We start from the raw sequence: 14918 nt of genomic DNA on the forward strand, positions 1-14918 counted from the left end.
TGTTGGGCTGAGTAGGGATGGTCTTATCAAGTGTGACTTGTCGTGTTCGGCCGTCCGTTATTCGTCCGATATCCGATATCTGATTTCGAGATAAAATTGGGGCGGCTTCACATACCGGGTAGGGCAGATGTCGGATATCGAGATGGGTATCATGAGCATCCAGACGTAACAAATGCTCGTACCTAGACATGGTCGTTCTGTTCGCTTTGTGCGAATTGGAGCGAATTGTGCGTTCTGTTCGGATTTCGGAACAGAAAAAAATCAAATTCGCACAGAACATCGCACAGACCCGTGTGCGGTTCGGTTTGTGCGAATTTAGTGCGAATTTTGAACACTGCGAATTTTGTTCGAATTGTGCGAATGTGCAAATTTGTGTGAATTGTGCGAATTTTATTCGGATTGTGTGAATTGTTCGAACATTTGTTCTATTTTTGCACAAAAAAGAACAGACCAATGAACAGACCCCTGTGCGGTTCTTTTGTGCAAATTTTTTGTGCGAATTTTTTGTTCATTTGAAAAGAACTGAACATAACGACCATATCTAGTTGTACCGGATATCGAACCCAATATCTGATATTGAAATTTGTGCCAAAAATTGGTATCCAGGTAACGATGTCCAATATCTAGAGACAGTTCTAAAAGACGAGCACCCATTGTCCCTTATGGAAACAAAAAGTTTAATACATTATAAATATTTCCGAACAAAATAATTATAAATTTTTGGCTGACATATTGGGCCCCGCTGCCCATGTAGTTGGGTCCATTTTGGAACGGGCCAGACTATGTGTTAAATATTAGTTTAACGTTGATGAAAACCTTTAAAAAGTGTATTAAAATCTCTAACATGCAATATATATTGCTCATTGTAGCTTAGTTAAACATTTATAAATCATTTGAACTATATTTCTATTTATATGATGGATATCGAAAAACCTGAGACCCGACACTGATATCTGATGCAGTGAGACAGTCCTAGAGACAAAGATGGATGCCGATGTTGGGATGGACAACAGTATTGGATATCGGTACTATAACAACCAATATCCGACATCATCGTCTGAAATCTGGATATCAATTAGGACATATATCAGATAGCCCATTTCCAATATCCAGTTCAGCATCTGTCCCCGTATCATCATCCAATATCATGCTCGGGACATGGGGCAGTTCTTTTTTGGTTCTCTGGTTCATACACTCTTGTTTTTTCATCTATCTTGTCTCCCTCTTGCTTTATCCCTCATTTCTCATCTCTCTCTCTTGCTATCCATCTTTCTGTATCCTTGTTGCTCATCTCTCTCTCTTTCTCTCTCTATTTATCTCTCATTTCTCCTTATAAACTCTCTTGCTTATATCTCTATTATCTTTCTCACTCTTTATATCTCATTTCTCATCTCTCCCTCTCATTGATCCTCTCTTTTATCTCTCTCGTCTCTCATTTCTCGTCTCTTTGGGATCTTTTGGGTGATCAGTGGTTTGATTTGCCACTCCAGAACCGCGCCACACAACCATCCCTGACTCGTAAGGAAGGATAACTGATGATGGTAAAAATGGATTGAATGACTGATGACGTTAAGGTTGGAACAGATGACAGATGACTGAATGACGGCTACGATGATCAAAATCCCGATCAATCCAGCTATATAGTTCTGGATCGTCCGGGTTGTGGACGACGGACGGGACAGGATGAAGATCGTCCCGTCTGACATCTGGATTCAGTGCAGGGATGCGGACGGGACGGTATTTCGTCGGAGTGGACGAAAATCGTACTCTCCGGAGGTCTCGGGGTGAATTTCTGTCCCGATTGTCGTCCAACCTCATGGACAGGATGATTCTTTCGTCGTGTGACGAAAAAACTGTCCCGTCCGCGTCCATGCAGTCTCTAGTTCCAGGATCATCTGGGACGTAGACAATGGGCGGGACAGGAAAAAGATCATCACGTCTGACATCCAGAATCAGCGCAGGGATGCGAAAGGGACGGGTTTTTCGTCTGAGTCCTCCGGACGGGACGGTTTTTTTGTCCGAGTGCACGAAAACTGACCTTGCGGAGGACTCAGGACGAATTTCCATCACGATCGTCGTCCAACATCGCAGACGGATGATCTTTTAGTCCACTTGGACGAATTAACCGTCCCGTCAGTGTCCCTGCACTATAAATCCATCAAGTCAGATTAAAAAAAATTGTAAAATACCCTAGACATATTATTCAATAACAAACACCCTCTTAAATTTTCGTCACATGGGGGCTTCAAAATGCCAGCGACATCAAGAATTAATAATTAATGCAAAATCTATAATGTCTAATTTTATTTTGTAAATTGGGGTTTTCCGTCATCCGGGCAACAATGTGAAAATACAAATAACAATAAAAAAGGAGTACGATTGTCATAACGGAAAGAAAGAGGGGGTTTAGTATAATAACGAAGATGAAAGGTAGTTAGCAGAAACCGAGGGGGTATATATAGAGAAGGTGGATGACAAGATTGATTGCTTTGGACGGCGATCCCGTTCGTCGGAGCCCCAGAATCATCGTCGGTGAGCAGTTTTTCAATTTTTTTGTCCTAATCTTCTTCTTGATCTTGTTCTTGTTCTTTTTTTTGTGATTCTGCTCGATTTCTATCTTTTTTTTTTCAGCTCGTCGTCTCAGTTCTACGTATTCACGCAGCTTTCTGTCGTTTTTCGTTGTTACAGTGCTTGAGGGGGTCCATCGAGGATATAAAGGCGTCTAATTTGGCGTTAAAGAGCGGAGAAATCCCCGGTCTTTGCTGCCAAGCGTCAGCCTGACCTCCCGCTTTCCACCGCTGGAATTCGCGCATTTCGCCGTGATCCGTCGGGAAATTGCGGTTTTGTGGAGAGGCCGGATCTTTGCCGCAGGAATCTGGGGTAGGGTTTGCAAAAGAAAAGCAAGTTGATCGGCTTGTCGCGCTGATTTTCTGCTTACCACCGCTGGAACTCGCGAATTCCCCCGTGATCTGCCGGAAAATTTCGATCTCGTGAGAGGGCCGGGCTTTGCTGCGGGATCTTGGCTAGGGTTTTGAAAGGAAAGGCGATTTCTTGGGTATTGATCGGCCGTTTGGCTGGTTGGGGCGCAGAAATAGATAATGGACTCGGAGGATGATATGCTTGACGCGAACGATCTGGAGTCTATCGACGATGAGTTCTACAGCGGGGAGACTGGAATGGGAAGCGATGATGGGGATGTTGATTATGGCTTCGTAGACAACGATTCTGATGACTCCGACGATATCATCTCTCATCGGCAGCAGGTGAAAACCATTGATCTTTTCAAATTCATTGATTTCTAGGATGAAACCTTCTTCGTTTAGTCTTCTAGGATATTTGGTGTATGAGTTATAACGAATGAAGGCCCTTCCGTTACAATATATATTTTTTGTGGCTTTTCTTGTAACCCATAATTTGATTGTTTCTCCCCTGCCAAGAAGGCTAAAATGGTTACCCTAAGATCAGAAAATTGATTATTTCGTTGGGATGATGTAGCAGGCAACAGACTTCTTGCCATTTTTTCTTGTTTCCCTCGTACCTAAAAACATCTCTCATTTTTATGTCAGTTTTTTTATTTACAAAATTTTCCTCTTTTAATTCATGCCCAATTAAGTTAGAAGAAACCCAGCAACATATTGACTTCTTTTTCGCTTGTTTTCCTCCATTCTTTTGAGCAGAACTTCATTGTCTTAAATGAGGACGATATTCGTCAACGTCAGGAGGACGACATTCTCAGAGTATCCCAAGTACTCTCGATATCTAGATGTCAAGCCTGCAGCCTTCTGCGGCACTATCAATGGTAAGAAATTTTCCCAATTCCCAGAAGATTATTATTCTTATCATCAATCGTGCACGTCTGTCTAATTTTTTTTTACTTTTATTTCTTTATTTTTTTCACTGTTACGCTAATGAATCTGTAGGGCACTGTTTTTTGCGCACAGGTGTGTGTTGTAGATTTCAAAGTACCAATGTCGTGCTTTTGCGTCTGGGTTTTGAGTGGAATTTACTTTTGTTTCTTTATTTTTTTCACTGTTACGCTAATGAATTTGTAGGGCACTGTTTTTTGCGCACAGGTGTGTGTTGTAGATTTCAAAGTACCAATGTCGTGCTTTTGCGTCTGGGTTTTGAGTGGAATTTACAAATTATATTGTCATCTTATCTTTTTGGACAATCGGATTTCATCCACCCTCTCCTGTTAGATAAATTGCCCGTTGAACTCTAGGTTTTATTTATTCCTCTTCCATAAACCTTTGAAAAAACTCATAAGTGGTCTGGAAGAAATGTTCAGCGATTAAAAATATTAGTTTCCTTGAAGAGTTATCCTAAGAAATCATTCATTTGGAAAATGCCTTCATGTTACTTTGTTGATCGCTCTGTCATAAGTTTAGTGATGATTATTTGACTAGGTCAAATAAGTGTGCATACTCTTATAATTTATATGCATCTATGAAGGGTCTTTCCTAGGACGCAATTCCAGTTTATATGCATCTATGGCTACGTTAGAACTTATTTTCGCTAATCACTTAGTAAGTGTTTTATTGTGTCAGGGGATATCTTCATTTTTCTCTGACATTAGAGTTTTGGTTCCCCGCATAATTATCATTCAACTATCCTTCCTCTGGACCCTTCATTTTCCTCGATGGAATAAAACTTGTTATTTGCTTCAGTTAAATGTTATCATTGGATTCGCATGCCCCTGGGGGAATCATTTACAATTCAGAAGAATGGGCAACATGTTGAGGTTTTTAGAATTTAATTGTGAATTGTGTGAAAAGGATTGATGGATGCTGTCAGTTTTGATACTTTAATGTTTCCCCGGATATCCAGATAAAGGAATGGAAGGGAGGAATCAGAATTTTTTGGTCACAACCTTATCCATCTTTAGTTTTTCGTTGTTTTGAGTATGGCAGTTTCAGCATCATCTCTTAGTTTGTGGTCCATGCAGCCCATGGGGGCTCTGCCTCTGAGGTGAGTCTTGTTTTTCTTCAGGCAAGAAACCATCTTTTTAGACAATATCTTGTAGTTGTCTTGTGTACTGTAACCATAGCCCACCCATATCAGGTGCGTGTTAGTCATTGTCTTTTATGGTTAATCCATTTAAACAATTATGGTCCTCCTCTTAGGAGGATAGGCAAGGACTCACTGGATTAGAGACTGGGAGATTCTTTCAGAGGTGGTTCAGGTACCAATTTGGGCCTGTAACCAGATTACTTCTATCTTTTTCTTTATCTCTCTCTCTCTCCTTCCCTAACCTCCCAAGATTCTTCTCCAATAAGCACAGATGTTCAGGTCCCTATCACTTACTTTTTAGCGAAAACCCCGAAATCGTGGCATTTTCGTGGTATACTTTTATCATTCTATCTTCACGGTTTTATTCTTGTGACACCCTTTTGATACGTAGTAAATGATTGTCATCTGATTATTCTGTTCTTTCCTGTGCAGGAGTATCAGCAAAGTGCATGACACGTGGTTTGCAGACGAGGAAAGTGTTAGGAGAGCTGTTGGCTTATTAGAGAAGCCTGCTGCAATGCCTCAGGAGAAGGAAGTTAGTGTCTGCTTTGTTATTTGCCCATTTTATTTTGTTGCTAAAGCCTATCATGGTAATTTTTTTTCTTTCCTGCGAAACTTGAATGTCTTCTCTTTTTGCAGTTGACTTGTGGAATCTGCTTTGAGGCCTACCCCCATGATAAGATGGTAGCCACTGTTTGTGGCCATCCCTTCTGCAAAACGTGTTGGAGAGGTGAGTTTTTTTGGTCGATATCCATGGTTAATTTGATTGTATCAAATATCTCTTATTCAATATTTCATCTCAGTATGTATTTAACAGCTATCAGACAAGGGAAGTAGGAAAATAGACCATTTAGTGTGATTAGATTTAAAAGTCATAGTTCATTATGATTATTTGAACCTCTCTCTAATTTTCAAAGCAAATTGCCACACCAGTCAGATGTTGAGAAATAACACAAATGCAAGTTGTGGATGCATAAATGCCAAATCTATCCATTAAGCTATCCATCAAGTTGTGGATACATAAATACTCAAGGTTCTTATGTATGTACTATCTACTGAGTGAATCTATAGGTGAGGATCCGATCTGCAGATGTATAAGACCTTATATCTTGTAACAATGGTATAAAAAATATCATAACAGCAAAATCATAACGCTCCAGTGTGGATATCAAACACTCTCAGCTGGATAAGAGGCTTGGTAAATGGTTCAACATATTTCTTTGAGGACAATGAGGAGTGTAGATTTGTTGTAATGCAATATATGCACAAACGATATTGTGGTTTGAGGAGCTTTCATGGACATGGGTCTAGAGTTTCTGACGGTTTCCCTAAGGCCATGAGATCGTTGTGGAATATAGGATGGTTATATAATCCCCATCCTTTCGTTGAAGAAGATAGGATAAGTTAAGCCAAGTTAGCCCATTACGGGCATTTTGGTCATTTGAACCTCATGTATGTCCTTTAAATAGGGAAACCTTCCCTCTAGGAAGGTAGCCAAGAAGAAGAATTATGTTAAAGTTAATTGTCTCTCCTGTCGATGTCTAAGTCCCCTCTCTTCCTCTGCTATCCCCATCCCTTATGATTGTCTCTTCCTCTCTGCATCTTCAGGTGGCTTGTCCTCGATCTATCCCTGACACCCTCTGTACACCCTCTTGTCAAGCTGAGAACATCTACATTTCTTGTCTAGCCCCCTTCACGGATACGAGCCTACCTCAAGGATCGTATCAGATAGAGACACAAAATGATGAGGAAGAAGAAGGCTAAAAACTTGGTGAATGCAGGAAGACTAGCCTTCATGTCAAGCTGGATATGACCTTCGGATCCAATAACAACTTTGTATATCAATGAATTCTCAGTACACTCATGGACCCTTGTGAAATCAAGAAAGGAAAACAACAATTTTCCACTCTGAAAGCTAATTGATCCTCTCACATCCCTCTATAAGAGCTTAATGAGAGTCAATTATTTAAACCTCTACCCCCATTGGCCCTGTAAGCCTAGTAAGGGTATTTTGACTGTTATGCACCTTGGTTGTTTTCCCTTAAATGGAACATTCAAAAACGAGGAAGAGGTATTCTAGGATACACATGGCTGTCTTTGAGTAGTTTAGTATCTCTTTCTCTCTTTCTTTCTCATTCATCTTTGCTGTCGCAATAAAATCTAGAAAATTTGTATCCTGCCCTATTAGTCTTGCGGTTGTCGAAGCATATAAAATTTGAATATTTTATCCTGCTATTCTACCATTAAGCTAGCAGACTTATATCTTGAAATTGAGAGGCCTAGTGGGATCTCAATCAGGTGATGTCCTAATCCTTTTCCCAAGAGGATTAATTCCATGTTTTGACATCAGGACAGCTGGGGTTAGATAGGCTCATTCTTTTCTGTCTGGGAGGTATACGTGCAGATCATACACAGAAGCCGTGAGGAAGAACTGACGACCACTGATGCTTTCCATGTCATATGAAAACTGACGGTCCTCCTGAAAGTGTGGTTTTTTGGTCAGTTACTCTGCCAATGAAGGCTGATGATGTGGGTTGTCATAAAAGGATAGTTCCCAAAAAACTTGGCAGCGTGTGTTCCGTGCACAGGGGGTGAAGAAGAGTGTTCCATCTCTTTTTTGAATGCCTGCTTGCCCAGGCAGTGCGAGCCAGCGATCCAATCAGAAGGGCGGTTTCCTCAGAGGAGTCCTGGGGCTTTTTGCAGGGCGAGGTATCTAGGGGGCTGGAGCAGATACAGCCTTTTGCAGTGCTCTTAGAGATATGGCTGCATCAGAATGAGCTAATATTGAAGGGGAGGGAGGCTGTCACTGGACAGAGTCGTATAAGTTGTGGGAAGTCTGAATAAGCCTTTTCTTGATTTAGAGAGTTGTGATCAGAGGGTCCAGGGAGGGTCTTTGGGTCGTACATGTATTCATTGACCATATCTAGAACACCCTGTGAAGATCACCAAGTTTGGGTGATCTTCATCTTTTTTGTTAAAAAAAAGAAGAGTCAGACTTGCTGTTTTCAGTTTTTCTGGGATTACGAAGCCTACTTTACTAGGCTGTCCCTCACGATTTGGAAGAGGTGCCAAAAAAGAAAGACTAAAAAAGATTCAGCGGTTATGTTATGAAGACATGATATTTTTCCTTCTTATGTTATTTAGGTTAGTGTTTGTATCTATGCTCTGTCCTAATCTCCTATTTAACACAGATCATGTGGAACGCAAAAAAAAGGTTGCCTAGAATTATGTTCTAGGGCGGTGGTTGTCCTCCCCACAAGTTCTCGTTTATCTGTTCTGCATTATCTTCTCATTTTCCATAAACTGACTCAAATATTCTCTCTCTGTTGGTATCTTAAGCGGACTAGAAGGATCTAAAATCAGAATTCTCTAGGAGGATCTGATGAGAACCCCTTACACATTCCCTAACGGTAGGAGCCCAGTATGCAGTCCATTCCAAGATTTTACTGAATGTGATTATTAAAAGTAAAATACACAAGAGAATAACAATTCTTGACACTTACTATCCTTGGAGAGATGAAACTTGAAGGGAAATATTGTTGTCGCTATGTTGTCATCGGCACAACAGATGGTCCAAAATTTTATCATGGGGCTGTCAGCGTTCATCATCTTCTATCTTTGGTCTTTCAGCTGCTTGTGAGCGTTGGCATGGGCCTGGAAGGCTTGGTGATGAAATTCCTAAGGAAAAGCTCAGGGTTGGAGGGAGGGGGAATGGTACGAGCATCTGTGAGGGGTGCCAACTAGGGGAGGCTAGGGATGTTGCAGCTACAAGATATGAATCTCACCCTCTTGGCCAATTGGGTGGGCAGACTTATGGGACCAGATGAGGATATAGTTTCAAAGCCCCAAAGGACAATTATGGACCATGGATGGTCTTGGAGAGGCTTGCTGCTTTGGCCGGAGGGCATCTGCATTTGGGCAGGGGCTGAGGCAGGTGTTACTTGAAGTCTGAGAATTATTTATTCCCAAGCTGGGGGATGGTTCTGCATTCTGGTATTGGTTGGACAGCTAGTCAACTTAGGGCTCTCTATTGTAGGATTTCCCATGTCTATTTACCCTTGTGCAATTCCTTAGGCCATGGTTTGGGACTGTTGGGATGGCATGTGGAATCCACTTTTCGTTGGTAACTTGTTAGAGCAAGGGACGGATGATGATAATAGGATGCAGTGATCCGTACTACATCTGTGAGAATTGAGCAGCTCACAAGAAGTTGGATACAGACAGACATGTCTTTTTGCATGGGTTGGAAAGGAGCAGATCAGAAAGACAAATAAAGGAGGAACTGACGACCATCTGTGCATACCAAGCCACATGGAAACAAAAGATCCCCCTTAAAGTGTAGTTTTCCGGTTGGTTGCTCTTCTGATGAAGGCTGGTGATGTGAGTCTTCAGGAAGAGATGGTTCCTAGAAGCCTCGGCTGAGTGCGTTGTCCGCAAGTATTAGTATATGATTTCGGGCTCAACGTTGTAGCCTTGAATGGTGGGACTCTCCCTCCAATATCTCAAGTTTAACACAAATGCTTGCACGCATATCCCTTCAAAGATAAAAACCAATCTGTAGCTTATGCAAACTGATGTCTGGTTAGGTTCAGATAAACACCAGGGGGAAGGTCTTGCAAAAGACTAAATGATTTCATGTCAGTCTTCAGATCATTGTTTAGTGCTTGGGCTTGAGTTCTGGTTAGAGGCATTCGAGCGATAAAGAGAGAGAGTGACTTGTGTAAATCCCAAATGTACATATGATCTGATGGATGTCCAGATTGTTAAGGATCCACTCTGGTACTTACAGCAATTAAAAAAACTATAACAGAATCTTAACGAGACTTGTTCAAAGTAGAAAACTGGAAAAATGAATCTTAGGTAATTGTTTTAAGTGCTTACATCGTCAAAATGCCTGTTACCCACGATTTTGAATCAGAAGAGAGATTTCAAAAAATGGTATTTCTGTTCATTTCTGACAGTGCCAAAATCATTGCCTAGGGATATGCCAAGATTGACTGAATGAGCATGATATACCGTATTTGATGTTGTAAAATTTTGACGTCTTATATTGTTGCAGGATACATCGGAACAGCCATTAGCGATGGACCTGGATGTTTGACTCTGCGGTGCCCTGATCCATCATGTGGTGCCGCTGTAGGCGAGGGCATGGTCAATATGCTGTCATCTGTAGAAGACAGGGAGAAGTATTCACGTTACCTTCTTAGATCCTATGTTGAAGATAATAGAAAGGTAGGTTAATGATTGGGCATGGATTTCACATTCAAGTTGTCTCATTTCTCCTCTTTCGTCAGGGTCTCCAGATGTAGGCGCTGATTTGTATTGCTAATTTTCTTCACATCGTTAATAAGAATTCAATAAAAAGGTTCATGGACTACTGCTAACTTTTCTGAGCATGCTTCTTGTATCATCTACTTCGTTGTTGAAAGATAGTCTAGGCCATGTTCTCCTTCATGGATAGGTTATGAAAAAATTTTATGTTCTCTGGACTATAAACCCTGAGTCTTTTATTCCACGGTTGCGCCCTCAAGATACAAGTCACTGCCAGTAGACCTCTCTCTTTAAAATGTGTTCTTCGAATTGTTTTTTCTGAATAGCAAAATTCTCTGCAGTATTCTCTGAATACCGGAAACATCATGTTTTCGGTATGCTCTCTGATTTTATACTCAAAGTTCATTTAGAACTTATTATTCTCTGTCCTTTTGTTTTAGACAAAGTGGTGTCCTGCTCCGGGTTGCGAGTATGCAGTGGAATTTGTGATGGGCAGTGGAAGCTATGATGTTACGTGTAATTGCGGCCATAGCTTTTGCTGGAACGTGAGTTGCTCCTGGAACTCTCAGAGTTCATAATCATTCCTTAAGATGTAGTTATTGTATTTAGAGATTTTCGGCCTCCAAAGTATCTGTCTCTTTAAATTAATCATGAGTTATGAAATGTTTTCAGTGTACTGAAGAAGCGCACCGGCCAGTAGACTGTAATACGGTGGCACGGTGGATTTTGAAAAACAGTGCTGAGTCCGAAAACATGAACTGGTATATGTGGCTACGTTCAAATGCCCGTCTGCTTTTTACCTTCATTATTAGTGCGCTTTTGAATGACTTTTCCATGGACAGTCTTTTTACTACAAAATGAGCCAAGGAAATCATAGTGGGGGGTGGATGGCGGAGTTTTCAATTTGTATAAGATCCTTTTTCCTCTCACAATTTAATCAAAATTTTCATGTCCCATCCCATTTTTTCTTTTGTATCATTTGTTTTAATTTAAAATTTTAACTTTTCCCTGTAATTTCATCTTTTGTCGAAAACATCGAAGTTAGTTACATTATCGGTTGCTCTGGATACGTGGTCGGTTGCTCTGGATACGTGGAGTTGGTAAACATATTCCTTTGTTGATTATCATCTGCTTAATTTGTTCATCCAGTTCAGTTGACTATAAGAATATTTCTAGTATTTTCTTTTCAACAGATAAATTTAATTCAAAAAAAAACTTTTCAACAGATAAATAATGAGTCTCAGAGGAACGTACATCAAATAAAAAAAACGAATTCCAACTGGGCGGACATAAAAAAAAGTCACAAGAATTTGACATTGTTATAAGTAAATGTGAATTGCTATTATTTGACTGATTACAATCTCGGAACTAATATGTTTCGTTGGTTTCTTATGGACCAACGCTGTTGTTATTTGACTTGTCCCTTGCTTTAAGTGTAGGATTTTAGCAAATTCAAAGCCCTGCCCGAGGTGCAAGCGGCCCATTGAAAAGAACCAGGGTTGCATGCACATTACGTGCACCCCACCTTGTAAACACGAGTTTTGCTGGTAAAGATAGGCTTTCCTGCATTTTTTATTTCTCCTTCGATAAACCAGTGTTTAATGTTTTGCTTAACATTTTTTAATATTTTATTGTCATTGCAGGCTATGCTTGGGCCCATGGTCTGACCATGGGGAAAGGACTGGTGGCTTCTATGCTTGTAACCGGTATGAAACTGCAAAGCAGGAGGGGCAAGTAAGTTCATATACATTATATTTCATGGACAGATTTCTCAATCATTTAAATTATCATAAATGTGCATCAGTATGACGAAGCGGAGAGGAGGCGAGAAATGGCTAAGAACTCCCTTGAGAGATACACCCATTATTATGAGCGTTGGGCAGCTAATCAATCGGTAAGCATGCCAGTTAGTTCCCTTTCTTTGTTAATTGATCTGTCTCTCTGCTCTCTTGATTTCATATTCCAGCTTTTTATTTTTAATCAACGAAACTTATCTGTGGCCTGATCATTGCTCCTTCAAATTTTTTTTCTGAATTATTTCCATCTCTGAATTCCACAGTCAAGGCAGAAGGCGATGTCTGACCTACAAAATCTGCAAAGTGTGCTGGTAAGGAATCTTGAATTCGTATAGATACATTGCATGCATTTTTTTTGCCATTTTCAGAATGCAAAGGGTTTGAATTTTGGAGAGGAAATGTACTGTTTGTAGAATTCCAACTATCTTGGAATTCAACTGTTCTTTAAAAAAAAACACAACTGAAGATATTAACTTCTTTGTCAATTTATTTCATAATTGTTTTATTTTTTCATTGACTGGTTTGCTTCTTTCTCAGCTCGAGAAGCTCAGTGACAAGCAAAGCCAACCCGAGTCTCAGCTCAAGTTCATAACTGAAGCTTGGTTGCAGGCACGCACTCGATTCATTTTATTTTTTCCCCTACTATCTCAACTTATAACGTTGGGCTGGTCTCTGTGCAGATAGTGGAGTGTCGGAGGGTGCTAAAGTGGACTTATGCCTACGGATACTACCTTCCTGAGAACGAGCATGCGAAAAGGACATTCTTCGAGTATCTTCAAGGTTTTTAAGATTGGACTAGTGATTCAGATTAGTTGGTGGACTAGGTTTTTGATTCTGTGATAGATGTCTCATTGGGATCTATCAAGAATCAAGAAAGAAAAGATAATAAAAAATGAGAAGTTATAACGCGTAAAGCCGTAAGAATACCAAATTTGGAAATCCTTGCCCTCATGATAGCTACCCGCAGCCCAATCGTGCCAAAACGAACCTCTCTGATCATTCAGCTGATGTGTCTTTTGGTATATTGTTTGTATTTATCACTGTCTGGCTTTGGTTGATCACCGCTCACGGGTGATCTTCCCTTTTTTTCCTTCAAAAAAAAATTTATCGCTGTCTGGCGAAGCCTGATGGTTACTAATATGCCTTATTTGATGATACATTATTAAATGAGATCATATGGGTGGGTCTGTTTGGGCCTTCCTTGATGAGTCCTTAACAGGACATCTAACACTCTGTGATTGTATCAGGTGAGGCCGAGTCGGGGTTAGAGCGGCTCCATCAGTGCGCAGAGAAGGAGCTCCAGGCCTTTATCGATGCTGAAGGTCCTTCCAAGGAGTTTAATGAGTTCAGAACAAAGCTAGCAGGCTTAACCAGGTAGTCTGTCTTCCTCTCTATATCAACCATCTATCTTCTTATCCCTGTCTGTCTATCAATCTGATCTTTTGTCCCTTTGTCCATAGTTATATATGTTTCTATTAGTAGATTTATCTGTCTTTTTCCTATCTCCATTGTCTGTCTCCACCTTCGATCTTCATCTCCGGCTCTATCTCTCTCTGAATGTCTCTCCGACTGTATCTATCTCTATCTCCATCTTATCTCTATCTATATCTCTATCTCTATCTCCATTCTTATCTCTCTCTCTCTCTCTCTGTCTTTATCTCTATCTATGTCTCTATCTCTTTCTCCATACGCTTTTTTCTCTGCTTCTATCTCGGTCAGTCCTAATCCGTATATCTGTTTATCTCTTTTATTTCTCTGTCGCAAAGCCTCTACCTTTATCTCTCTATCTCTATTTCGGCGGCTATCCCACCTGCTAATCCACCACCTCCCATTTATCTCCACCTGCTCTATCTATCTCCATCTCGGTTTTCATCTCCATCTCTCGCTCTCTCTCATCCTCTATCCGGTAGTCTATCTCAATCTCCCAACCCCAATTAAATGCCTTATCATTGACATCTGTGCTTGCAAAGCCAAAGTAACATCCAATGATATCTCCCAAGACAGCTCTGAACCTAATCAATGTTGCCTTTCTCTATCTCTAAGCCTGTGAATATTTCCTGTCTAAATTCCTCTGTGTCTCGTTCCATTCGTCATGACTCATTCCCAGCGTGACGCGCAACTACTTTGAGAATCTGGTGCGGACACTGGAGAGCGGCCTTCAGGATGTAAGCACGTCTGGCGGCCAGCATGCAGCGAGCAGCAAGTCATCGAGTTCCAAGTTCGGCGGCGTGCCACGCAAGTATGGCAAAAACAAAAGCAACACCCACTAGCCATGGGCCCCCCTCTGTAAGTGTTTCCCACCAGGGATAGAAGAGAAAGAAGAGGACAGAGGCAAAAGAGAAACCGAGGTCATCCCTTTCATATCTCTCGGTGATCATCACCGTCCTCGTCATCTTCATCGTCAGCTTCTTCGTCTTCCGGAATGTGGAACTACCATCCCTTTATGCCTTGTATAGATAGGTGTAAGGCTCCCTGTATTGCTATGTTATGAGGGCCCAGCTGTATTTTAATATGCCCCACTTTTCGCCTTTATATACTTCGGGTTATAAAAAGCCTCACATCCTCTGACATTTTTTTTTCTAGTAGATAATTTTCATGATCCTGGAACACCATGGCTTAGTCTAGCATTACCAAGATCAGCTCTCAGGAGGTAAGATACCATTACTAAAAGTTTTCCTCTGACATACATGAACATAATCTTTGACTATGGAACACTGAAATGAAACTATAAATAATAATTGACTGTTGGTTCCTTGTACTTGTGGAATGGAAGATCTCTCAAGTAGAGGAAGATGAGAACACTAAGTTGTGAAGACAAGGCTCATAATGTAATTACTAATC

General features: G+C 40.8%; 1 protein-coding gene across 1 annotated transcript; it reads left to right on the top strand.

Annotated features, from left to right (window-relative positions):
• The first annotated feature begins 2456 nt into the window (after positions 1–2456).
• LOC144716012 (putative E3 ubiquitin-protein ligase ARI7) lies at positions 2457–14647 on the top strand. Its single transcript, XM_078591015.1, has 16 exons — positions 2457–2532; positions 2689–3263; positions 3678–3799; positions 5443–5545; positions 5650–5740; positions 10070–10242; positions 10722–10826; positions 10954–11042; positions 11721–11828; positions 11925–12015; positions 12086–12175; positions 12341–12388; positions 12615–12686; positions 12758–12857; positions 13325–13451; positions 14185–14647. The coding sequence occupies exons 2-16, from the start codon at positions 3099–3101 to the stop codon at positions 14345–14347; spliced, it is 1647 nt and encodes a 548-aa protein (XP_078447141.1). The 5' UTR covers positions 2457–2532; positions 2689–3098; the 3' UTR covers positions 14348–14647.
• Positions 14648–14918: the final 271 nt, after the last annotated feature.

The sequence above is a fragment of the Wolffia australiana genome, chromosome 20, assembly GCF_029677425.1.
Source record: "Wolffia australiana isolate 7733 chromosome 20, ASM2967742v1".
Lineage (NCBI taxonomy): Eukaryota > Viridiplantae > Streptophyta > Magnoliopsida > Alismatales > Araceae > Wolffia > Wolffia australiana.